This window comes from Dermochelys coriacea, chromosome 1 (genome assembly GCF_009764565.3).
Source record: "Dermochelys coriacea isolate rDerCor1 chromosome 1, rDerCor1.pri.v4, whole genome shotgun sequence".
NCBI lineage: Eukaryota > Metazoa > Chordata > Testudines > Dermochelyidae > Dermochelys > Dermochelys coriacea.
Genome location: NC_050068.2, coordinates 53,772,706 through 53,799,938, shown reverse-complemented (window position 1 = coordinate 53,799,938; position 27,233 = coordinate 53,772,706). Strand labels below are relative to the sequence as shown.

Sequence of the window (27,233 nt, the reverse complement as noted above, 5' to 3'; positions counted from 1 at the left end):
GCTGCCTGCTTCTTATTTCAATGTCACCTGAAAGTGAGAACTGGTGTTCACATGGCACTTTTGTAGCTGGCTTTGCAAGATATTTACATGCCAGCTACGCTAAACATTTGTATGCCCATTCATGCTTCGGCCACTATTCCAGAGGACATGCTTCCATGCTGATGATGCTCATTTAAAAAATGAGTTAATTATTACATTTGTGACTGAACTCCTTGGGGGAGAATTTTGTGTCCTACTCTGTTTTACCTGCATTCTGCCATATATTTCATGTTATAGCTGTCTTGGATGATGACCCAGCACAGGTTCATTTTCAGAACACTTTCACAGCAGATTTGACAAAATGCAAAGAAGGTACCAATGTGAGATTTCTAAAAATAACTACAACACTTGACCCAAGGTTTAAGAATCTGAAGTGCCTTCCAAAATCGGAGAGGGACAAGGTTTGGGGAATGCTTTCAGAAATTTTAAAAGAGCAACACTCAAACTATAGAACCCGAACCACCAAAAAAGAAAATCAACCTTCTGCTGGTGGCATCTGACTCAGATGATGATGATCAATATGAGTCGGACCGCTCCGCTCAACACGTCATCAGCATGTACACATGTCCTCTGGAATGGTGGTTGAAGTGTGAAGGGACATATGAATCTTTAGTGCATCTAGTACCTTGTAGTATATTGTATATTCTTTTGTTTATCATATTTACAGTGCAAATATTTGAAATAAATAATAATAATCTAAAGTGAGCACTGTAAACTTTGTATTGTGTTGTAATTTAAATCAATATATTTGAAAATGTAGGAAAAACATCCAAAAATAGCTAATACATTTCAATTGAATTCTATAGTTTAACAGTGCAATTAAAACTGCGATTAATCACAATTTTTAAAATCATGATTACATTTTTTAGTTATTTGCGTGAGTTAACTGTGATTGATCGACAGCCCTAACTCTTTCCATAATGAAAATGTCTGTCCCAATTCTCAGTTTCTTGTTAATTATTCTGCAAACTTTTGAGAGGAGAGGGGCTAAAAACCAACCCTTTTATTACTCTTCTGATAAACACTGACTCCCAAAGAACAGTGCAAAAATAATAAATTAAATTACAGATGTCAATGAAAGAAATGCTCCTCACCTGCTCAAGTTCAGCTGTGTCAGGTTCCAAGCCACTTAAAAGTGAGAGATCAACTAGAGACATTTTTGGTATATTGGGACCTGCGGACCTTTTAGGGAAAATTGCTGTCAGTAAATGCTTACACTGTACAATGTATGCAGTGTTGCTGTCGCCATGTCAGTCTCAGGACATTAGACTCACTAGGTGGGTGAGGTAATAACTTTTACTGGACCAAATTTCATTGAAAGAGACAAGCTTTCTGTGTAACCTTGTCTCTGTCACTAATGGAAGTTGGTCCAATAAAAGATATTACCTTCCCCACCTTGTCTCTCTACATTGTACATTTACATTTTGTTACAAAGAGGGTCATCTGAAGAGCTTGGCCATTCCTGCCTGGTGGTGATGAAACAGATTATGCCTATTGCCAATGAACACAATCCAAAGTTTCCCTAGCAGCCATTTGTTTAAACTTCTCTACCAGGAAAGTAAATATCTTAAATTTATGTCTAGAGACTAAATTCCTAAATATCCAACTGTCTGTTGTGCTTTTCTAATGCACTTTAATTCCTCTCCTTTCCTAAATTCTTTGGAGTTGGAGTTGTTGAGCCATCCCCAAGAAGCCAGAGATGATTATGGTATGTTATGTTTACACAGTGCCTCTCATCAGAAGCTGTGCCAATGTGCTTTACAAATGATAGTGGCTCTTTGATGATTCATGCTGTGGTAAACCACAGCCCCTTAAATACACACTGGATTGCAAATATGCAGTACACTGTGCTGGCGATGACAGTGCAGATATTATCACACACCCTAAGAGCCACTGAAGGAGTCTCACAACACTCATTGCCACTGGCCCTGGTACCAGGTGAGTCCTAGTCCTCCTCCCACTCTTGATGCTGCTGTTCCCTGGGGGTAGCTAGCCCAGGTGGTCACTGCTCCCAAGGCTCTACGGGTGGCAGTGGAAGAGCCAGATTCTAGCAGGGCAGGTGGCCTGTTAGAATGGTTGTTACCACCACCCGGCTCCTCTGAAATGGGGGTTCTCAGGAAGGCCACTGCCATGCTCTCTGGCGGCCCTAGCCTAACTGTGGGAGCAAGCAAAATGGCTGCTGTAACCCTATCCTGTATAGGACACTGTGTTCTGCCAGCTCTGCCCTTTCCAGCTTCTTGATTAGCAAACAACAAGACATCCCTTCCCTGCAAACTAGAGTGGTAGTAGCCATCTTCTTTACTCACTATGGCTGGGCTGGGGCAACAGAGGAGGTGACTGCACCTCACCAAAAAGCAGTGCAGCATTATGAATGGGACAGCTGGGGTAGGTACCTCTATCCCCATTGCAGCTGCTAATTTACTGGAGTAGCTCTTCCATATGATCAATAAATCAAGTGGCAGTTGCCTCCCCTCAGGGTGTTCAGTCAGACATTACCAAACAACCCTAGCAGTCACAGCAGCCACTTCCCCAAGTGTCCATAGGTAAGGCTACATTTTAGTCATGGGTATTTTTAGTAAGTCATGGGCAGTAAACAAAAATTCACGGCCCATGATTGTGCATGACTTGTACTATGTACCCCTGACTAAAACTTGGGCTGGGGGCTGCTCTGGGGGTGCTGGGGGGGATGGCACAGCTGGGGCTGTGGGGGCAGGTGGTGGTATGCAGCCCAGGACTCCTGCTGTTGCCAGGGTGGAGGGTTGTTGGGGTGGGTAGGCTCCCTACCTGCTTCCTCGTGTCCCTGCAGTTCCTAGGGGGAGGAAAAGCCAGGGGGGCTGCACAGCCACAGCCAATGGGAGCTGAGGGTGCAGCGCGGGCAGTGCGCGAACCTCCTGGCTCCTAGGAGCTGCAGGGACATGCTGGCCATTTTCAGGGAGCCCCCCACTACCCTGAAGTAAGAGCCTCCCTGCACCCCAACCCCCTGCCCCAGCTCTGATCAACCTCCCACAACTAAATTGCCCCAGCAGCGGCTGGTGCTGCTGGCCCAGGGCTGCACCGGCCTCTGCAGAAATCATAGAGGTCACAAAGTCATGGAATCCATGACCTCCGTGACAGACACACAGCCTTATCCATAGTTAATGAGCATATTCACATATTCCTGTAGGAGGCTCCAACACAGCAGCTGCAGGAGGACTTCAAGGAGCAGCTTAGCAAAAATGCAACACTGATGAGCACTTTCAAAGTGCCCTTTATTGTACCTTGATCCCATGAGGTACTAAATGGCCTCACCTCCCATTATTGTACACAGGGTTGTTGTAGCCATGTGGGTCCCAGGATATTAGAGAGATAAGGTGGGTGCGGTAATATCGTTTATTGGACCAACTTCTGCTAGTGAGAAAGATAAGCTTTCACGCCACACAGAGCTCTTCTTCAGGTCAGACCTGTGTGACTCAAAAACCTGTCTCTGTCATCAACAGAAGCTGGTCCAATAAAAGATATTACCTCACTCACCTTGCATCTCACCTCCCATTGACACACATACAGAACAAAAGCAAGTTACAAAGTCCTGACTAAAACTGTGGGCTGCCACTGCTTAAAAGCCACCATTGCACAGGAGGAGAGTGAAACAGCAGCCTTAAAGGCCCTTCTCACCCATTGGGATCCAGTGCCTCTACTACACAACTACCAGTTTCTCTTCATTCCCATGGTTCCAACAGAGCCAGGGGCACTGAGAGCCCGATCTTCCCCTCTGCTCTCCACACAACAGCAAGAGAACATGGTCTGTCTTTGGGAAAGCACCACCAACCAGTAGTAAATGGACTAGCTCTTTTCCAGGGCATTAATGAGTGCAAGGGAGCAGGGGAGAATATGTGACATCCACAGGGAGAGGGAGGTTATTCACATAGGGCACACGCCAACACTCCATTATCTGCAAACTACACTAATATCACTGAGGTTCCCCTCCTCTTTGGCGTAGTTCACTGAGTTTCTGTTTACATCTGCTGAAGTGCAACCACCTCTGGGGTGGAGGACAGCAGCCAGGTGAATAGTTGGCATAGAACACAACTATGTGGATATAAGTCAGGAGTAAATTTTTGACCAAGAACATTGGGGCAAAATCTTACATTAAAACAAACAAACAGACAGACTATTCTTTAATGTAATGCAGAGCAGAAAAGAACGTGGTGTTTAAGATCTTGTGTGAATGGCCCATACCCCATACGCTGCATGGAAATCAGCTTTACTGTCTAGGAAGACGAAGAGCTGAGCCACTATGCCAGGATTTGAATGTGTGCTTCCAGAAAGACAACAGATGACAGAAAGATATATAAGACCAAGTCTTCCTAACCAAAAGTGTGTAATCTCACTAATAAAGTTAATCTAGTCCCCAACCTACCTGACGCAGACTTTGTATCGTAATGATTCTGTTTTACCGGGAACAGGCACCTCTCTTTTCCTTCTATTGCGGATGTCAAACCATTCTATCTGGCTCATGGGCTCATCTCTTCTGGTTTCCATAGCATGGTCCTCCTCATAATCATAGTCCTCTTCCTCAGCGTCCAGAGCACCTGGAGGCGTCAGACACAATCAAACCCCGGCAGACTGGGATGAAAAGCTTGCTGATTGCTCTCCTCTTTGCACTTTGTGAGGAATCAGTACTGACTCCTGCCTCCTCCACTGCTTTTAGAAACTTCATTTTCCTCAGTCTCATTATCTCATGTATCTTTTAAATTAAAGCTTGAAATAAATGCCCTCAATAGTCACCATTATTTTTAATTTGTATGAGAGTAGCACCTAGAGATCCCAGCTGAGATAGGGGCCCCGCTTGTAAATACACAAAGACAATTCCTGCCCCAAAGAGCTTACAATCTAAGGAGAAAAGACAGACAGCACTCAGTGGAGGTGCTCCAACTGGAGTAATTTCAGTATAATAAATAGCTAAAAGACAGACACAGAAAATATTCGCAAAAAGAAAAGGAGTACTTGTGACACCTTAGAGACTAACAAATTTATTTGAGCATAAGCTTTCGTGAGCTACAGCTCACTTCATCAGATGCAGACTAATACGGCTGCTACTCTGAAACAGGAAATATAATTAACTCTTTTTGGGCGGGAACCAGGATACACAGAGATATTAAGTCATTTGGCCAAGAAGGCCATCCTTGCTCTCGAGTAATAACTACTACTAATAATGTAAGTATATTTATTAAGCACCATCCTGGGGTCACCCGGGGTCTTACAAAACAATTCTTAAAATATTACCAATTAAACACCCTACATGTAATAAAAATACAAATTGTCCTGAAGGCACTGTAGTATATATCTTTCTCCTTTTCCAATCTAATCAGCTAAAAAGTCATAGGATACTCCCAGAGTCTAGCCAAATTTGCCACCATTAAAAACAGATGCTCTGTTTTCTTTTCACTTACTTGAATATTTGACGTTCCCTTCCATTTCAACTTTCAGAATCAAGTCATTACATGTGCTGTTCTCCATCTCAACAGAATAATATATTTTTTGTATCTGAGAAAAAGAGAGAACACCCTAAAAGCTCCTTTAAATAACAAAGAATTTAACCAACCAGGTCTGCAGCAATGCATGTGATTCTGCACATACTGGAAGTTACATATGATTAGGGAGAGTGAGAGAGATTACACAGAAACTAGTTTCAGGCAGGTTTGTACTTGGTCCGACTCAGCCATGCCTCTGATGCAGTTATCTGTGCTATCACAACTACCCTGCTTGTGATACTTGTGATAGCTCAATAAGAGCTATCACAAGTCTGTGTGCATGAGCAGGGGAATCACACCCATAGCTCATAATGTAGTTTTAGCTACTGATTATCTCTTGATGACTGTATTGGATACAACAACAACAGTCCGACATGCAATATTCAAAGACCTAAAGGGCCTGGGACCTACCCTCTTCAAAGACCCCCTACCCGCCCCCCCCACCAGCTGCACTCTATGGAGGTGCGCAAACTGAAGTAATTTCAGTGTAATAAATAGCTATCAGGCTGTTCTCCATGAGGCTCCATAGACTTTGGAATTTTTCCCTGCAGCTGGATCCAAAACAGGCAAAATCTGTGACCTTCAGGGTACTCTGCATCTATTTTTCCAGGGATTTGGAGGAGGACAGGGGTGCATAAAGACAGGGTCTCAGGCAGTATGGGGTATTGATTTCTTTGCTTAGCTTAGTTATTGTTAGGTAGGATCTAGGAAGGGGTGAGGCTGCCGATGTTTCTTCCTGCACTGTGTGTGATTGGAAGTGATGGTGGGGCAGGCGCCTACAGATGTGAATTAGTACCGTTTTCTTTTTGAAAGAGAAAAATAAAATGAAACTTAGAAGTTTCCAAACTCCATCTTACACTCAGCGTCCCATTTCCTTTGCCCTTTACCGTCACTTCAACTTTGCTTCCGAGGTCAAACTGCAAACCAAACCAAACAGTAGACATTTAGCACTTTGGCCATTATTCACTCATTGTCTTTTTCCTGTGATCCCTGAGAGTCTTGCTTGTTGTCTGGGACCTGTTAGAAGGTGTTCCCCTTTTGCCATGAGTGAGGGACTGTAGGAGTTCCTCCTCTCTAGTGCAGGGTGGTAACGGTTCCCTAACTGACATTCAAGGAACTATGGGGCATGTCTTCCCCTACCTCACTAAAGTGATCCCTGCAGCAGGAGTAGGGAGCATTTTTCCAGGCCCCACTGCATTGTGAGTCAGAACAAAGGACATATCTTGCCCCTTCCCTCCCCTAAGATGACCCTGAATGGACAGAGAACTGCAGTGGTCCTTCCCATTGGAGGAAAAGCAGCAATCTGAACATCTGGGAGAGGCAGAAAGGTGCCTATAAGTGCTAAATATTATTATTACACAGAAAAATGTCTGCAACCAAAGTACATCAAGGTTGCTGAGAAATGAAAACATTCCTTCTGTTTGCAAACTAGGAAATATCACAACTTAGGACAAAGGGTTGAGTACCTGTAGTTCTTCCTGAATCTGGACATTGTTACTATTCACATTAAAATAGTGCTTTTTGTGCTTTCCAGGTAGGTTTAATGCAAGATTCAGAATGCTGGGATCACTTTCTATAGTTTGTATGCTATACTGCGACAAAGCTTCCAGGGCCACAACTGTATCCTGTGTGAGATTGAAATACAAATGAACACCAGCCACACTGGAGTCTTTCGGCAATAGCAAAGTGCTCTAGTCACATGCCTCTCCTTGTAAGTAACTCCTCATTCAGATCTCTCCTTTTTAGATCTCTATTCCTTTGAGCTTCACTCTTTGAAGTCTCCATGTGTCCGCTCATCCCCTCAATCCATTCACCTTATTTTCCAGATTTTTCTATCAACATTTTGGACCAGATCCCCAGTGGGTATAAATCTTTGTAGCTCCATTAAAGTCATGGAACCTTCACTAACCCTTATTGTTCCTTTCATAGGGCCAATTTCTCAGGTGTTTACTTAAGGACCTCAGGACTTGGTTCATTGTGGGCTTGAAATCGAAATAAGCAACTTTCTACTAATGGAAAATCCAGTTTCACCCCATAACATTATGATCCTGAACTGCTGTAAAAGACTGCCTGGTTGGACCCATAGAAATATTTGTCTTTCCATATTTATTGGACATGTAACATTTTTTTTTACAGTACTTCCCCCCCACGCTCCATTGAGCCTGAAAGCCACATACTTGTGTAGAACAGTATCCGCCACCATATTTCCTTTTTTCTATTAGCCACGTAGCAATAGGTTCTGCATACTTGATATCCTTCTGGAGTAACGTCTGAAGTAGTGCGTAAGCCGTAGCTTCTATAGAAACTGCATCTTTACCATTTCCCCAGTAGCGCTGCTGCGTTGCTGAAACAATTACTCAGTCTTGAATCAATCCAGGGAAGGTATTTTCCAAAAAATTACTTCAAATTAGCTCAATGTAGAAAAATATAGGTAATTTATTTCATAGTAATGATTCCACCCAAGAGACACAGCCACCACCACTCTGATGATATACATAAATAAGTATAGAAAGCAAAGGTTATAAAAAAGCCAAATTTCTAACAGAATTTTAACTTATCCCAGCCACTATAGTGTATTGATCACAATGTACTGACACAGTTGTTATAGAGTACTGATCACAATGTATGCAATGCCAACACAGTGCAATGCTAAGAATGTTTCTGGGGATAGCTTAAAGGTAGAATTATTATTCCAATAGGTCAAGAGTTAATAATCTGCATACTACTTACATTTAATCATGTTGGCCTTATTGCACCTGATCTTGTTTTTAATTACGTTGCAACAGTGTCCAAGGACTTTGACTGGTAAGAGTGCTTTATAAATGGAATCATCATTGTAAGAATAATTATTAGTACCTGCATCAAGTGTAGAAATTTCTCTTAAAATCTGTTCTGCCCATTTGGCTTCTGAGCTATTGTCTTTCACAAGAGCCAGAGCATAGGCAGAGATTGCAACTGAATAGAAGTTCAGCTGAGGTGAGAGTTGTCCATCCATGTAAGCAACAGCATTTTCAATGCCCTGTTTCTGTGGAAATAAAAATGGATCAGTTTTGAGAGTGGTACAAAACCCATGCAAATTCATTGAATTATAGCAACACAATGCAGCTATTTCTAAATTAAATCGAATGGGAGTGAGGTGATCCTAATAACTGTGGTTAAGAATAATGCAAAGCAATTATATTTGTTGAAGATTTTGGCAGGAAATAAAATGATTTCTGATATGAGCACTGGCTGGCCTATGCTAAAATAGATGGGCTATTTGAGTTGCAATTGCTCCATTTAAAAGGAGTACAAAATTCTCATCAGAGACTCCATGCCACGTACAGCTGATTTCTGGGGGAGAAGAGAAGGCACCTTTAGCATCTGATTGCTAGTTGTGGCACCAGATTCTAGTTTTCTGGGAGAGGAAGACTTTGAAGATGATGCAGGCAGTAATGTATGCAACAACAAGATACTTCAAGATGAATGTTTGTCCAATGCACTAAGTTTGTAAAGTTTCAGAGTAGCAGCCGTGTTAGTCTGTATTCGCAAAAAGAAAAGGAGTACTTGTGGCACCTTAAGGTGCCACAAGCACTCCTTTTCTTTTTGAGTTTGTAAAGTGATAAGTGCTAAACAGCATTGTTTAGACAAATCCTGAGTTTATTACTCAATTTTTACTTAGTCCTTTCTCAGACAAAACTGGAAGTTTGCCTGAGTGGGGACCGCAGGGTCAAATTCAAGACAAATTAAAAGAAATATATTTTCACACAATGCCTAATTAAACTGTGGAACTCATTGCCACAGGATGTCATTGTAGCCAAATACATAGCAAGATTCAAAAATGGATTGGGCCTCAATATGGATAACAAGACTATACAGAAGTATAATAGTTGATTCTAACATAGGATCTGGGAGAAAGATTAAACTTTATGGTTCAAGGGTTAAGCCAGTCTCTAATTATTAGAGTTAGGAGGTTTCTTGCACCTTCCACTGAAGCATCTAGTGCTGGCCACTGTTCAGTCTGGCAATTACTATATTCCTCTGTTCCTGCTTCCACCTAGAACCATGATTTTATTACCTCACCATGGATTACAGAATAATTATTGTGTTTGAAGCTCGAAGAACATGGCTTTTAGTCCTGGCTTCATTTTGTAATAGTATTTATAGTGCTGGTTTCCACGTTTACCCTGTTTAAATGGATAACAGCATGTCCATCCTCACAGGGGCATTGTGAGGACTGATTCATTTAAATGTGAGATCCTCAGATAGCAGGAGTTATAGAAAAGTGAAGTAGCATAAGCATGCCTCTGACAATGGCCTAGTTCTCCCAACTGGGCCCACTGTTCCTCTTGCACTTTTGAAAAGTTCACTCCAAGGAGAGCAAGTAGTCATGCTGCCACCTGCCTTCCTTCTGGCTCTGACCTGGGGGAGGGTAGTTTTAAAATCTGTGAGGGGCTTCAAAGAAACTTGCTAGTAGAGGCAGCCAAGGGGATGCACTGAATCAATGTGTCCTCCAGCCACATTGGCCTGTACTATGTGCTTTTGGGGATCTGCAGTCTCCCCACAGTGGAAGAAAGGTTGTGGTTGTTTTGCACTGAGCCAGCTCAGCAGACTTGTTGCCACTGGGGTGTGTGACTGTATTTCTCCCAACAGAAATTCAAGTTGAATCTGGAAGAAGCCAGTGTGCCACAGTGGAAATGCAGCCTCAATAGTGATGATGAGACCAATGCCATGCTTAGGAATCTCTATGCTGCTAAACCGAGCGCAGCACACATGCCAGCACAAAACAAATGCATGTAAAAAGAGAATGAAAGATTTAAGAATAAAAGAAAAGCAGGCTTCTTACCACCTCAGAAGACTTAGAGTCATTGAAAGCCCCCAAGGCCTCTTGCATAGCGATGGTTATAAAGGCTGTCAAAGCCAAATGCTCTTCAGCTTTCCCAACTCCACCCTAGAAGGTTAATCATGGGAAGTCTTCTAAAGCATACATGTTTATTTAATTATTTAATTGAGCAAATCTAATTTTATTTCTTTGTATGAAAAATAACCACCACCACTCGGTCACATACTTGTTGCTAATACACCCACCCTAACATCCTTCTCCATTCTCCCAGCCAAACTTTTTTTTTCTATCACATAAGTATTTTATTCATTCAGAGATTCATAGCTTTTAAAGTAAAAAAAAAAAAAAAAAAGGCCATTGGGTCCTCTCCTCTAATCTTCTATAATACAAGCCTTTACATGTTCCCATTTACTCCTATATCGAGCCCAATAACTTGTCTAAAGCACATCTTCCAGGAAGGCATCCCGTCTTGATTTGAGGATATCAAAAGATGAGAATCCACCGCTTTGTCTCAATGGTTAATCACAGTCCTGGTTAAAAATGAGTGCTGTATCCCTAATTTGAATTTGTCTGGCTTTAGCTTGCAGCCATTGGTTCTTATGTCTTTTTCTGCTAGATTATAGAGCCCTTTAGCACCTGGTATTTTCTCCTGATGAAGGTACTGATACACTGTAATCGACTCACTACTTGATCTTCTTAATAAACTGAACTGATTGAGTTCCTTGAATCTCTCACTGTGAGGTGTTTTTTTCCGGCCCTTGACTCATTTTGTAGTTCTTCTCTGCACCCTCTCTCTTTAGAAAAAGTCCTAATTCCTCCCAAGTCTGCCCCAAATACTTACATGCTTTTAAATACATGTTTTTAAAGAGTTAAAAATATTTTGCTGCAAGAGTTGTTGATTTTTCCCTCCCCACACACAATTATTCCCCAAAAGTCCAGATTCAGGCGGAAACAAAATAAAACACATGGCCACATCATCAGCTGGTATAGTGCACCGATTTACAGCAGCTGAGAATCTGGCCCGTATGGGAACAGGTTCTTATCATTTTCAGTGACCAACCTGCATAAGTCTGTCCATCACTGGGTGAGGGTCATGGAAGGAGCCATCCGCCTGCTGTTGTCTAAGCAAGTAGAAAACAGCTTTGTGTATGTAACGGTCTTCGACACTGATGTATTTTCTGCATCTTGTGAGCACTTTAGCAATGAATGCAGTTAGCCTGTATAAAAGACACTGGTTTCATTGATATTTGTGGTTTGCTAACATGAATTAGTACTGGGGCTGTCAAGCAATTAAAAAATTAATCACGATTGATCACACAATTAAAAAAATTAATCGTTCATTTAATTGCTCAGTTACACAATAATAGAATACCATTTATTTAAATTTTTTTGGATGTTTTCTACATTTTCAAATATATTGATTTCAATTACAACACAGAATACAAAGTGTACAGTGCTCACTTTATATTACTTTTTTATTAAAAAATTTTCACTGTAAAAAAGAAAAAAGAAATTGTATTTTTCAATTCACCTAATACAAGTACTGCAGTGCAACCTCTTTATCATGAAAGTTAAACTTACACATGTAGAATTATGTAAAAAACAAAAAACAACTTCTGCACTCAAAAATAAAACAATATAAAACTTTAGAGCCTACAAGTCCACTCCTACTCACGTAAATATCTTGTAACACTAGCTACAACAGTGCCATGTGAACACCTGTTCTCATTTTCAGGTGACATTGTAAATAAGAAGCGGGCAGCAGTATCTCCAGTAAATGTAATCAAATTTGTTTGTCTTAGTGACTGGCTGAACAAGAAGTAGGACTGAGTGGACTTGTAGGCGCTAAAGTTTTTGTTTTGTTTTTGAGTGAAGTTATGTAACAAAAAAAATCTACATTTGTAAATTGCACTTTCACAATAGAGATTGCACTATAGAACTTTGAATTGAAAAATACTATTTCTTTTGTTTACCATTTTTACAGTGCAAATATTTGTAATGAAAAATAGTAATATAAAGTGATCACTGTGCACTTTGTATTTTGTGTTGTAATTGAAATAAAATATTTTAAAATGTAGAAAACATCCAAAATATTTAATAAATTTCAATTGTCATTCTATTGTTTAACAGTGTGATTAAAACTACAATTAATCTCAATTTTTTTAGTTAATTGCATGAGTTAACTGCGATTAATTGACAGCCCTAATTAGTACATCAGAAGATTCTGATACAATTTTGCACAAGCTACTGCTACGTGTAACGTTGACCAGTCAACGGTAGTTATGGGGCAATGCCGAAAGATATACAAGGCATCAAGAAAGACTGAAGAATCTCAAAAACAACAAGGAGTCTGGTGGCACTTTAAAGACTAACGGATTTATTTAGGCATAAGTTACTGGACTCCTTGTTGTTTTTATGGATACAGCTTAACATGGCTACCCCCTGATACTTGAAGAATCTCAGAGCAATACCTTAGGGCACAACATACTCACTACCACACTGGGTCCAATTCTCTTCTGACACAGGTTTTTCATGAGTGTAAAAGATACAGAGAGATAGATATACAGAAAGATAGCGAGAAACACAGATCCAGTCTCATGTATAATGAAGACTGGTTTTCACACCAAGTTGCATTTGTTTAACTAGCAGTGTGAATTTCTATTGTTTTAGTTAAACCAGACAAGTGGATACTCTTCTTGCACTGATGAATTAAAATCAAACCAATATAAGCAGTTTTAAACATATATAGATGTGTCCGTCCAGGTGTTTGCATTTCTTATTAAACAATGGTTGCATGTGCCCACGTAATTACATCAGCATTAGCTGGTCACTGAAAGTTGTTCAGAAAAAAGTCTCACTTTATTAACAATAAAAACTATTTGGCCATAAAAACCCAAAGAATCAAAGTTTAGGCACACAAACTTGCATCCATATATTTGCAAATACCCATTGTGCACATGTGAAGCCTGCTCACATAGCTGTGTATGTAGCTAATTTATCTGTGTACATATTAGATGCACTCAAGTATATGGGTGCAATTTGACAATTTGGCCCCTAAAGCCAGGAACTAAACTTTTGATGCACTATGTGCGATAACACTGGCATATTAGAATATAAAACAAGAACTAAGGCTGATTATGACGTATACACTACCAGGTACTGCTGGGGGTTGTTTTGAATGCTCCATAAGAGCCATCCTCCTTTTGAAATTCAAGAAGTCTCGTGTAACCTGCATAAACAAGCAATCAAATATATTGGTTAAGAATGTAACTGTACATGGACTTGTATTTATGCATTTTGGGCCTTTACATGCAATACCTGAATTAACATGGAAGTGCACTCCACTGCTTTTGTTTGCTCCTCATAAAGGTTTTTTGTTTTGGTGTGTGTGTGTGTGTGTGTGTGTGTGTGTGTGATTGATTGCAACAGCAGGCCTTTGGAATAAAGTAGAGGAAAGGGAACATGAGTTTTGTTTAAGTCCTGCCTTGATGGATCTACTTGGGTTGGCATAAGGGTATCAATATTACAAGCATTTGTGGATACCAAGGAATTTCTGTTGGGTGGGGTCCCTGAATATCCATCCCCAAGTACTGCCACCTTCTTGAGAAGCTGTACAAGGGGACAAAATAAGACACATAACTGGGAGTCAGGAGTTCTGGGTTCCATTCCCAGCTCTGCCATTGACTTAAACAAGTCACTTCATTTTTCTGCACCTCGTTTTCCCACCTTTAATGTGAGAGTGATATTCATCCTTGTAAAGTTCTTTCTGATCTTTTGATAAAAGACACAGTAGAACTATGTTTTATTAATAATAATTAATCACCAGTAATAGAACAGCATCATGTTTCCTTGGGGGATTTTAGATAAATACAACTACTAAGAAAATGAAATGAAACACCTCAGGTTCAAAGTGTTTCTGTTTTCCAGTCAGATGCGTGCAACACATTCTAACATACTTCAGGTTTCCGTTGCACTCTAATTTATTGTTAAGATCCACAGAATCCAATGATGGTGGGAACAAATTATTCTAATGAGGCCCAAGGTAACAGAAATACAACAAGGCCAAAGGATCTCCATTCATCTAACTGCCAGACAAAAGTCTATTTTCCATCATTAGTCTTCATGGGTGAGATTCTGTGCTGTGCAACACAGCACTCATAACCCATGGAGGAAGGAGGGTATGGTGGCTTTAAGTCATTTGTATGCCCTCCTAATTCTGGGATGTTCAGCAGGCCCTGACATAACACTAACAGCCCTTGGAACCAGTATAAGTTATGGCAGCCTGTCACCGGCTGCCTGTGGGTCACAGCACAGCCCGGATCGCCGCAGTCCCACATACTACAATCCAGGCCTCCCTGCACTCCTCTCACCTCCAGCATCTCCCAGCGTGGGGCCAGCCTTGGCTGCATCTGGGGCATTTAGAGTCACTCTGGCTCTTTGACTCAGTGTAAAGGCGCTGGAGCGAGGGAAGGGTTTGTCTACACCAGGGGTGGGCAAACTTTTGGCGCGAGGGCCACATCTGGGCATGGAAATTGTATGGTGGGCCATGAATGCTCATGAAATTGGTGGTTGGGGTGCGGGAATTCCACAAACTCCCTTGGAAGCCTGTTCCAGAGCTTAACTACTCCGTTAGTTAGAAAGTTTTTCCTAATATCTCACCTAAATCTTCCTTGCTGCAAATTAAACCCATTACTTCTTGTTCTATCTTCAGTGAATATGGAGAACAATTGATCACTGTCTTCTTTATAACATATTGGAAGACTGTTATCAGGATCTGCCCCTCACCCCCATCTTCTTTTTTCAAGACTAAACGTGACCAGTTTTTTTAAAACCTTTCATCATAGCTCAAGTTTTCTAAACCTTTTCTCATTTTTCTTGCTCTCCTCTGGACTCTCTAATTTGTCCACATCTTTCCTAAAGTGTGGCACCCAGAATTGGACACATTTCTCCAGCTGAGGCCTCACCAGTGCTGAGTTTAGTGGGTCAATTACTTTCTTTATCTTACACATAACACTCCTGTTAATACATCCCAGAATGACATTAGCATCTTTTGCAGCTGCATCATATTGTTCACTCATAGTGGATTACAAATTGAATATAATTCCAGATCCTTTTCAGCAGCACTACTGCCTAGCCAGTTATTCCCCATTTTGTAGTTGTGTATTCTGATTTTTCCTTCCTAAATTAAGTTCTTTGTCCAGGTTTTTATTGAATTTCATCTTGTTGAATTCAGACCAGTTCTCCACTCTGAATTCTAATCCTGTCCTCCAAAGTGCTTGCAACTCTTCCCGGCTTGGTGTCATCTGCAAATTTTATAAGCATACTCTCCACTCCATTACCCAAATAATTAATGAAAATATTGAATTGTACCAGACTCAAGGCTGACCCTGGCTGGACCCCACTAGATATGCCCTCCCAGTTTGACAGCAAACCATTGATAACTACTCTTTGAGTATGGTCTTTCAACCAATTGAGCACTCACTTTATAGACGATCTTTCCTTAATTTTCTTATGAGACTATCACACAGGACTATCAAAAGCCTTACAAAAATCAAGATACATCAAATCTACTGCTTCTCCCCATCCACTAGGCCAGTAACCCTGTCAAAGAAGGAAATTAGGTTGATCTGCCATGATTTGTTCCTGACTAATCCATGCTGGCTATTCCTTATAACCCTGTTATCCTCCACACATTTACAAATTGCTTATTTAATAATTTGTTCCAGTATCTTTCTAGGTATCAAAATGAGGCTGTCTGTACTATAATTTCCTGTGTCCTCATTTCACCCCTTTTTAAAAATAGGCACCATGTTTGCCCTTCTCAAGTCTTCTGAGACCTCATCTGTCCTGCAGGAGCTCTCAAAGATAATTGGATATATGGATCAATTTTAATATTCATATTAGAATGTGTTTGGCTTATAAGCAAGTACAAATGGTAACCCTATATATAGCTCTGCTGTAATAAAGACACAACAGGAATATGTTTCACCACAATATAATTCTTGTAATAAGAATATTTAATTAATAGCTATTTATTTAAGGAGATAAACTGTAGGTGCGGTTCTATTCTGCATGTTGCACAATGACAACGCTGCAGTAAGGTTTGCAATGTCTTACTTCATGCCCAGTCTTATTTGATAGCCTGTAAAAACTTCAAAGGGAATTGCTGTGAGAGCAGAGGTTATAGTGTACCTAAGAACTGGCATTCAGTAACGGAGGGCTGTAGCTTTCTTCATGGGCTTGTGACAAATGATGCTACCAGATGAAAGCAGGGAAAAGTAGCTTTGGATCATCAATAAAATAGGTAACAAGCTGGAGGAATTTGAAGAGCTGGGGATATTTTTATAGCCACATTTGAATTAATTTAAAAGACACCACGTACTATAGACTTATGTAAATATATGGCCCAGCAGATGTTGCATGGCAGCAGTGTCCACATGGACACTTAGTGCATGGCAGGTTAGTGCAGAGTAGACTTACACCCAAACTTGCCGTGAACTAAGTGTTTATGTAGAGAAGCCCTAAGTAGCATTCATATCACTGGGAGTTCCATGCCCATACAGGAGTTGGGGGGAAGGGAAGCCCCTAATTATATTAGAAAAGGTTTGCAGAATTCTAATTAACCAAAAAGAGTCTTTGGGTCAGAGCCTCAGCTGGTAGAAACTAACACAACTCCATTGACTTGGATCTTTATCAGTTCACAGACAGCTGTGGATTTGCTTATACCCTTCCCCTTTGATTTTATAAGTGTATGGAATTTCATTTGTTCTTCCATTATCATCCTGGCAGGTGAATGTGCAGATTTGTGCCTGGTTGCTAAATGTCCATAATAGTTCTGCAAGTTAGTTAGAATAAAGCTCAGTCCTATGTCTAACATCAATGTTTACTCTACAATGCAAAGAGAGAACAAGTAAAAATAGTTTTGCTATTTTGGTGGGGGGGGGGGAGAAGGAAGATGTTCCACATACCTTGTGCAATCATGTTATATGCTTCTTCTTTCCGTTCAGGTTTAAAGTTGCTCCACTGTTCACTTGCATCCAGGTATTCAATGGCATACGTTGCTGGAGCCATTGTCACCATAGTTTGCTCAGCACAACCAGTTGGCACTTTGATAAGCTTATCAATTCCAGCTGGACTAAGACAGTTTTGAATGGACTCACCCATTATATCCCCTATATTGGAAAAAAAATCAGACCAAAATTATTGTATTTAAAGGTTGGAAAGGGTAAAAAATAAGAGTAAACATAACCCTAAAATAACTGGTTATATGATGTTAAATATTTCTGACTATCTTTTATTTCAGAAATTCTAGCATGCTTTGGAGCAGTGACTTGAATTTTGGTGTGGGTGGGTGTGGTGGGGCGTGTGTGTGTGTGTGTGGAAACATTGTGCCAGTGATATGCCTTTTACCATGCCAGTGAAAAATCTGCCCAAATTTGGCCAAGTTACAAGTCTTTGAAAAATCATAGTTTGCATATGCTCAGTAGACATTTGTTATATCTTCAGTTTAATTCTTTGAAAATTCCATCTGGACTGGGCATAAGCCAGCCCAGGGTTTAGCAGGACTTTCCCTGCAATTGCAGTTCTGTGACCCTAAGCACACCTCCATACCAACTGGCAAATGGTTTAGTGTTCTGTAACAGCAACTCTGAGTAGGCTTGACAAACTCTCTGCACCTAGCAGACCACTTTCATAGTATTTACCCATAAAGAATGTCATGTAAGGCCTCTAATAAAGGCTTATCTTATACTGATCCTCATAATCATCATGAGATATATGTACAGATGGTGTTTAAAGATGTTGTGTATATGTATTGAAACTATGTTTTAAAGTCTGTCACTAACCAAATTAAAAAACAGGTTTCTTCTAGACAGGAGTTAGGATATATATTCACCTGTCCATCTTGGTTGACATGTACATTAGTATTATAAGCCAACACAGTGGGAGACCAATTTAAACATGAAGTCAACAAGAGGTTGGGATGAAACTGGAGACTAAACCACAAGGGGTTTCTGCTGTCTCTGGGGGGACAAAAAATGAACATAAGAATGGCCATACTGGGTCAGACCAAAGGTCCATCCAGCCCAGTATCCTGTCTACCGACAGTAGCCAATGCCAGGTGCTCCAGAGGGAGTGAACCTAACAGGTAATGATCAGTGATCTCTCTCCTGCCATCCATCTCCATCCTCTGACAAACAGAGGCTAGGGACACCATTCCTTACCCATCCTGGCTAATAGCCATTAATGGACTTAGCCTCCATGAATTTATCCAGTTCTCTTTTAAACCCTGTTATAGTCTTAGCCTTCATAACTTCCTCAGGCAAGGAGTTCCACAGGTTGACTGTGCGCTGAGTGAAGAAGAACTTTCTTGTATTTGTTTTAAACCTGCTGCCCATAAATTTCATTTGGTGGCCCCTAGTTCTTATATTATGTGAACAAGTAAATAAATTTTCCTTATTCACTTTCTCCACACCACTCATGACTTTGTGATACCTCTATCATATTCCCCCTTAGTCTCCTCTTTTCCTTGATTGCAAGGAGACATTTTGTTATCCACTCACTGAGGAAAACCCATGGCAGAGGGAAGGTGTGTCATGAATGCTTGGATTCTGGTTTGTCTGAAACCAGCTATCTCTGCATAAGACTGAACCTTGGGTGGGGGGTGAGGGTGGGGAATCTACTTCATTATGTAGGACAGGTAACCACTGATAAGTGTAGACCCAGCTTGGCATTTTACGATTTTGTTTTATATGAAACCATTCCTATTTCCATTGTTCTTACTCACTGTCCCCTACATTTTAGCTTTTGATAATAAACTTATGATTGTTTTTACTGTAGCTCTATCTCAGTGCTGCGATGTTATAGAGGAACTTACTCTCAGTGTACACTGGGGATAGTGAATCTGGCAATTTCTGAGAGTGTCCAGCAACAGGAGCTGGATACTACAGGGGAACATTTCAAAGGTGATTGAGGCCTGGGGTACGCCTCTTGTTAACCCGCAAGGCAAAGTAAGGACTGACTGAGCCCTGAGGAGATTGTTTGGGTGGCTAACAGATGGGTGGTGTCAGGGAGCTGACACCCAGAACCAGCAAGTCTTCCTCTCACTGGGGTCAGTGGGGTACCAGTCATGGGCATCCTGAGAAAGGGTCACAAGTTCCCAGCTGTGCCAGGTCCAAGCACTAGAACTGTGAGCAAGGAGGCTAGTCTCTCCCATGCTTTTGAAGACTCTCCTATTGGGCCCAGGAGGCATGAGCCACCTGAACTGAATAACTGAATGCAGAGGGGAAAGAGCTGGACCTGAAATGTGTGTGTGTGTGTGTGTGTGGCGGGGGGAGACAGAGTGAGTTCACTGGGACAAGAACATTGGGAGGTATGGATACAATGGAACTGGAGGTGAAGGATATGAGGGGGAGAGGGAAAATTGGGACCAGGAGTTGGGGGTAAAGAGGAGACTGGGACTGATGGGCAAGGAGACTAGGACTTGGAGCCTGGTGCAGAGAAGATTATGACTGGTAAGATAAATAGACTGAGACTGAGAGAAAGTTGTGGGGGACTGCAACTAGCTGGAGAAGGAGATTGGGAGACAGGAAGGGAAAAGGAGGGGGCACTAGGAGCCAGTGGATGAGGAAGGAGATTGTGGTTGGTCTAGGAGGCTGGGGGAGAAGAATGAGACTGGTTGAGCAAGGAGATGAGGACTGGGAACCAGTGGGGCCAGGGGAAGAGGTAAAGGGGAAAGAGGCTGGTCTGATGAAGAGCCCGGGTGAAGTGGGAGAACTAAGACTGGATGTGCAAAGAAACTGAAACAAGCAGCTGGGTGGGGTGGAAACGCTGGATGTTGGAGAAGGAGCCCAGAGGGGGAGATTGGGACTGGAGCTTATGGGGATGGGGAACGAGGGTGTGGGGTGACCAGATGCTTGGGGTGAAGACACAGATTGAGAAAGAAGCCAGGAGATGGGAACTGGGACTGGCTTGGAAAGGAGACCAGGGCTGGGATGATAAGCCTGAGGAATGGAGAATGGAACTGGATAGGCATGAAGAACACAACTGGGACAAGGAATCAGGGTTGGGAAAGAGGCAGGACAGGGACATGTTGGAGGGGATTGGAAAGATGGGGTCAAGCTTGGAGCAAATGGGCAGAAGAGCCTGTGCCCACTAGGGAAAACTCCCCTCCAGAGCCTGTAATGGAACCCATGATTCCCAAGTCTCACCATTTCTCCGCTGTCAGCAGACATCAGTGAAACCCTCTGGCAAAGTGTGTTGCTTTTCCCCCCTCTAGCGCTGACAACTTCTACTGCTATCAGTTACTTTGTTAGCTCCACAGGCAGAGGTCTGTGCAGTGGATCTAGAAGTTCCAACCCTGCTGATGACCCATGTTGGTGTCAATATGATGCCACATGATGGAATTTCTGGGGTTTTCTTTAGTTTGCTTTTTTAAAAAACTAGGAAATTACACAAAAATTGGCTACCCATGCAACCTTAATTTGCCCCTCTCTGAGTATGCATTATGATCCAGTCTTTAATTATATGATCACATACTATTTTTTCCACAGAACCCCTGCCTCATTCAATGCACAGGATGGATTTTACTCTGGAAGTGAATCAGGGTTGTGTTAGTGAAAGCAACTGTTTTCTGTCGAGAGATTTAGGTTAGATATTAGGAAAAACTTTCTAATTATAAGGATAGTTAAGCACTGGAATAGGTTACCTAGGGATGGTAGAATCCCTGTCACTGGAGGCTTTAAAGACCAGGTTAGACAAACATGTAGGGATAGTCTAGCTATCTTAATCCTGGCTTGGCACTGGGAATGGGAATTAGATGACCTCTTGAGATCCCTTCCAGCACTCCTTTCTATTTTTCTTCTCCTTTCATCTGGGTTAAAAACAAGCGATTTTGAATACCTAAGTCTAGGTTAGCGATCCAATTGATTGCTTCAGGTGAAGTGGAGAGGATGGCAGAGATACCACTGAGATATGATCATTTGACACATTGATTGATGAGGTGTTCCATAGTTTGAAATCTTTTTCCACAGTCACAAATAGGATTGTGTCTCTATCTCTCAGTCCCCATTTATGGAGAAAGTAGGCACATCTGCCATGTGATGTGTGCATGCAATTCAAAGTGGACCATATTTTCTATGGAAGTGAAAAGCCACTGGGTTCTTCAAAATGATCCTCGATTCGGTGTGTATTTGGGATATTGGCATCCATCCACCTTCCACCCCAAGTTTTCAAGCTCTTGGGGTATCTCTACACAACAATAAAAGAATCACAGCTGGCCCAGGTCAGCTGAGTGAGGCTTGCACAGCTATAAAATTGCAGTGTAGACATTTGGGCTTGAGCTGAAGCCTGGGATCTGAGACCCCATGAGTGGGGAGGGTCCCTGAGCCCAGGCTCCAGCCTAAGCCCAAACATCTACACTGCAACTTTATAGCCATGCAGCCTGAGACCCAGGCAAGCTGCAGCTGCGCTGCAGGTCTTTTGTCGCTGTGTAGATGTACCCTTGTATTGCAAGTCAAAAAGGTTTTCTGGATTTGAAACAGAATCTTAATATATTATTTAGGCCTTCATGTATTGGAAGATCCTTGTTCCCTTGAACACGATGGAACTCCCAAAGAATTCTCATGACAAATTTGAGGTAAGTGGATATGCGCCAGTTCAGGAAGCCAGGATCAACAAGAAGCATTGATTTCACTGTGCCTGTAATAATCCATGTGAATGTGTTAAACTGAATCCACAAATGAGAATCCACAAATGATGTGCGGGAGCTATGTGTAGCCAATTAGTTTAATTAATCATTTAATAGAGAATTTATTCTGGTATTATAATTAATTAATCTGTAATGGACAGGTTTAAGCATGATAGGATCATAGGAGTATAAGATTGACAAGCATTTATGAGAGATAAATATGTATTTATAATGCAAGGTATACAGGCTGTGGCCTGTATGATTTCAGCTTAGCCATACTAGGCCTCAGGAGGTTGACATAAGTAGGTAACCCAGGAATAACCCTGTACCAGTAAAGTTACAAGATAAATGTAAAAAAATGTTTAAGAAAATATGCCACAATGTATTAGTCTAGGCCAATGGTTCTCAACCAGAGGTATATGTACCCCTTGGGATACACAGAGGTCTTCTAAGGGGTACATCAACTCTTCCAGATATTTGCCTAGTTTTAAAATAGGGTACATAAAAAAGCACTAGCCAATGTCAATACAAACGAAAATTTCATACAATGACTTGTTTATACTGCTCTATATACTATACACTGAAATGTAAGTACAATATTCATATTCCAATTGATTTATTTTATAATTATATGGCAAAATGAGAAAGTAAACCATTTTTCAGGAAGAGTGTGGCTGTGTTTTGTATTTTTGTCTGATTTTGTAAGCAAGCAGTTTTTAAGTGAGGTGAAACTTGGAGTATACAAAACAAATCAAATTCCTTAAAAGGGCACAGGTCTAGACAGCAAGACACCCGATTGTAACCTCATGAGAAATTCTGCAGGAACTGCAGATTACCATCCAGATGTGTCTGCATAGATGTTAATGAGATTAGGGGGAACTAAGGGCAGGACTCCATTAAAACACTGTACCAGTGCAGCTGTGCTGCTTAGCACATCAGTGAAAATGCTACATGCACTGACAGGAGAGCTTCTCCCATCAGCACAGTTACTCCACCTCTGTGAGAGACGGTAGCTATGTTGACAAGAGAAGCTTTTCCATCAATAAAAGAAATGCATAAATGCATCCGATGAAGTGAGCTGTAGCTCACGAAAGCTTATTCTCTAATAAATTTGTTAGTCTCTAAGGTACCACAAGTACTCCTTTTCTTTTTGCGAATACAGACTAACAAGGCTACTACTCTGAAACTTTTCCATCAATATTACACTGTCTACACCGGGAGTTAGGTCACTATAACTGTGTTGCTCAGGGGTGTGGATTTTTCAACCCCCTGAGAGACATAGTTATAGTGATGTAAGTTTTTGTAATGTAGACCTGGGTCTACCAGGATAACCTATGAAAAGTGGAGCACCCATAAGTTTATGGGGTGTGGAAGTGCAAATAAGGAAAAAGGGGTTGACAGCCTTATGCATATATATGAGCCTTAGTAGGCATAAGCGTAACTCAGGATAAAAGATGTTGCCTGGTCTGTGTAGTGGGAGGAGAGAATAAATGTACGAGGGGATGCCAAGATGTCAACCACGGGTGGTGATGATGACAATGATGAGGAGAATAATGACTGACACTCTAGGGTCCCCCAGCAGGAGACATGAGTAATACTGGTCATAGGGCTAAACATTTTGCACTCTCTCTGTATCTGCTATTGTATTTTAGTATTTGTTGGATTGTTTATCTGCTTAGAGAATTTGTTACTAGAAGAATGTGTAATAAACTGGAATTGTTTCTTGTGTGCTCCTAGGGTCTTCTAATAATAATAATATTCCTGATACTCTGGCCCTCAGGAGACTGAATCTTTAACCAATGCAGTCTAAGAAATTAATCAATGATCAATATACTCATCCATCAATAAGGCTACATGTGTGTCCAGACAGATGCACAGTATTTTGTGGCAGAGAAATCTACCTGCTAAGGGACAACCAAGTTATCAGACGTCCCAGATTGAACAGAAATGGAAATTCTATGACTGACCAATGAAGATAAAAAAAAATGCTGAATTGCTGCTCCTTACTTGAGTACTGTACAGTCTATCCACTGAATGAGGCAGGGCTCCCATGGAAAAAAATAGTATGTGATCATGTAGTTAAAGACAGTTCATAATGCATATGATTCTGGCATTTCCTAACTTCTGAATGCTTGACTTTGCAACCTTAATGTTCTTTTAACATATTTTTTATGTGTTTTACAGAGACACAAACAATATTAGATTATATATACACATTTGCTATGTAGAGAGTAGATGGAGGGGGGCACGGCTTAGATTTGGCTCTCCATCTCTGTGATTTGGGACAAACCAACAATAGAATATTTCCTGCTGAATGAGAGGGGAACCCCAGGAAAGAATTGTGACTCATATTTACAGAGATCAGCTTATGAACCTGATCCACCAGTTTGCATATCATTTGCCATCATTTTAATCTCTGGAGGCTATTTTTACCTTTTACGCTCATAAAGACATGGCTGTCAGACTCTGGTATCATATCAGAGGGTTTCTTCAGATCAAGAACAAGGTTTCTAACTAGAAAAGAAGATGTGCGTGAGAACTGTTTAAGTGTTATCCAATATCATTTAATTTAAAAACATATCTTTCATACCAATATCTCACAATGCATAGCAGTTACAACAGAAATGTTACATTAGGAAGTTGTGAGAGTTCAGGTCAAGGGCAGACAAGAAGCAGCATGAAGAGCTGATAATAGTGACCCTGATTCAGCAAGGTATTTAAGCATGTGCACCTGTAAGCATCTGATGAAGTGAGCTGTAGCTCACGAAAGCTTATGCTCAAATAAATTTGTTAGTCTCTAAGGTGCCACAAGTACTTTTCTTTTTTGCGAATATAGACTAACACGGCTGCTACTCTGAAACCTGTTTTTAAGCACCTGAGTAATTGCAATGGAATTTCAATGTCACTACTTAGGTGCTTAAAGTGACATGCATGCTTAAGCACCTTGCTGAACCAGGGCCAGTAAGTGCTAGCATGAGAAACTTGTAAGTTATGAAGAAATGATTTTGAACAGCATTTTAAAAAGGGATCAGGGACGCAGAAAGATGTGTGCATGAATTATTCTTGATAGACAGTACAGTGTCAGCAAAGGGTTAACGGGTTTCAGAGTAGCAGCCGTGTTAGTCTGTATTCGCAAAAAGAAAAGGAGTACTTGTGGCACCTTAGAGACTATCAAATTTATTTGAGCATAAGCTTTCATGAGCTACAGCTCACTTCATCGAATGCATTCAGTGGAAAATACAGTGGGGAGATTTATATACATAGAGAACATGAAACAATGGGTGTTACCATACACACTGTAACCAGAGTGATCACTTAAGGTGAGCTATTACCAGCAAGAGAGCGGGGGGGGGGGAAGGGGAAGGGGGACCTTTTGTAGTGAAAATCAATGTGGGCCATTTCCAGCAGTTGACAAGAATGTCTGAGGAACGGTGTGGGTGGGAGGATGAACATGGAGAAATTGTTTTACTTTGTGTAATGACTGATCCACTCCCAGTCTCTATTCAAGCCTAAGTTAATCGTATCCAGTTTGCAAATTAATTCCAATTAATACTGCTGGAAATGGCCCACCTTGATTATCACTACAAAAGGTCTCCCCCACCCCCTGCTGGTAATAGCTCACCTTAAGTGATCACTCTGGTTACAGTGTGTATGGTAACACCCATTGTTTCATGTTCTCTATGTATATAAATCTCCCCACTGTATTTTCCACTGACTGCATCCGATGAAGTGAGCTGTAGCTCACGAAAGCTTATGCTCAAATACATTTGTTAGTCTCTAAGGTGCCACAAGTACTCCTTTTCTTTTTAAAGGGTTAACAGTTTTCTGGCTATGAAAGTCTTCCAATGAAAGTCTCTCTCCACCAGAGTAGATTGCATCATGGCTGGTCACCCAAATGCCCTGAGAGAAAGCTGCTTCAGTATGGAAATAAAACCCCCTTCAACTGCACACCCCTAGTTGTCACCTACCAGCTCATACCGGAAACCATATGGGGGTCTCATTAAAAAATTACAACCGATACTTGATGGGGACCACATCCTAAAAGAAATATTTCCTGAATCCCATATTCTGTCCTTCAAACAACCCCCCAACCTCTCCAAGCTCATCATCAGAAGCAAGCTCCCCACAGACCAGGACACACCAAGTCAAAGCAGCACAAGACACAAAACCTATAGACATATCTCCGCTGCTACGATAATCAATACCGCCCACAATACACCTTTCAAGATGCAGGAGTCCTACACATGCCTATCATGATATGTGGTGTACCTCATCCAGTGCACTAAATGCCAATAACAACCCCCAATAACAACCATGTAGGTGAAACTATACAATCACTGTGCTCTTGAATGAACTCAGAACATGATAAAAGACAAAAATACCACATCACCCATGGGTGAACACTTTTCACAAAACAATCACTCTATATCACACCTCTTCTCATCCTCAAAAGAAATTTGCACAACACCTTCAAAAGACAAACCTGGGAGCTTAAATTCATAGTTTTGCTAGACACTAAAAATCATGGACTGAATAGCACCACTGCATTTATAGCCTGTTACAATAATCTGTAACAGGGGTGAACAAACCTGCGGCTTGTGAGTCATATGCGGTGCTTTTACAATTAAAGTGTGGCTCGCGGAGCGACTCCCCCATTCTCCGCATACTAGACTGTGGGCAGAGACTCGGGGCTTCTGCCCAGCAGCAAGGTGGTGGGCCTTGGGGCTTCTGCCCTGCAGGGAGGAGGTGGGAGCTCAGAGCTGGAGCCCTGGCTGGCACATCCGGCTCTCAAACCTCTGAAGATTATCATATGCAGCTCAGAGGGTCAGTACGTTTGACCATCCCAAGCTATAACTTACTAACATTCCCCATGTCTCTTGATGGCTGTCAGATAGGATTTTACTGGAAACTTAGATTTGTTTTTTTTTAACCACATTTCCATTTTGTTCACAAGAAACAACTTTATTGACAACTGGAGCTGTGTGTGTGGATAATCGATATTTTGGTTCATTGGCCAAACAAAAAAACCCCCCAAACCCTAAAATAATTCATATCAGATCAAAATGGAAATTTTTCAGTTTTCTTGCCAAAACAAAAGATATATAGATTCAGGTCAAATGAAATGTATTATTTAGATTTTAAACATTTTTAACCACTTCTTTTTTTAAATTAAAAG

General features: G+C 41.3%; 1 protein-coding gene across 1 annotated transcript in view; it reads right to left on the bottom strand.

Annotated features, from left to right (window-relative positions):
• LOC119846277 (complement C4-like) overlaps positions 1 to 27,233 on the bottom strand; it is a 106,598-nt gene that overhangs the window by 18,395 nt on the left and 60,970 nt on the right. The window contains exons 24-35 of the mRNA XM_043505084.1: positions 24,491 to 24,571; positions 17,340 to 17,543; positions 13,525 to 13,600; positions 11,432 to 11,588; positions 10,375 to 10,479; positions 8,406 to 8,574; positions 7,727 to 7,893; positions 7,016 to 7,174; positions 6,407 to 6,466; positions 5,469 to 5,562; positions 4,436 to 4,607; positions 1,134 to 1,221 (exon numbers count right to left, since the gene is read on the bottom strand). Of these exons, the coding sequence (XP_043361019.1) occupies positions 1,134 to 1,221; positions 4,436 to 4,607; positions 5,469 to 5,562; positions 6,407 to 6,466; positions 7,016 to 7,174; positions 7,727 to 7,893; positions 8,406 to 8,574; positions 10,375 to 10,479; positions 11,432 to 11,588; positions 13,525 to 13,600; positions 17,340 to 17,543; positions 24,491 to 24,571 (1,532 nt within the window). The remainder of the gene's footprint in view (positions 1 to 1,133; positions 1,222 to 4,435; positions 4,608 to 5,468; positions 5,563 to 6,406; positions 6,467 to 7,015; positions 7,175 to 7,726; positions 7,894 to 8,405; positions 8,575 to 10,374; positions 10,480 to 11,431; positions 11,589 to 13,524; positions 13,601 to 17,339; positions 17,544 to 24,490; positions 24,572 to 27,233) is intronic.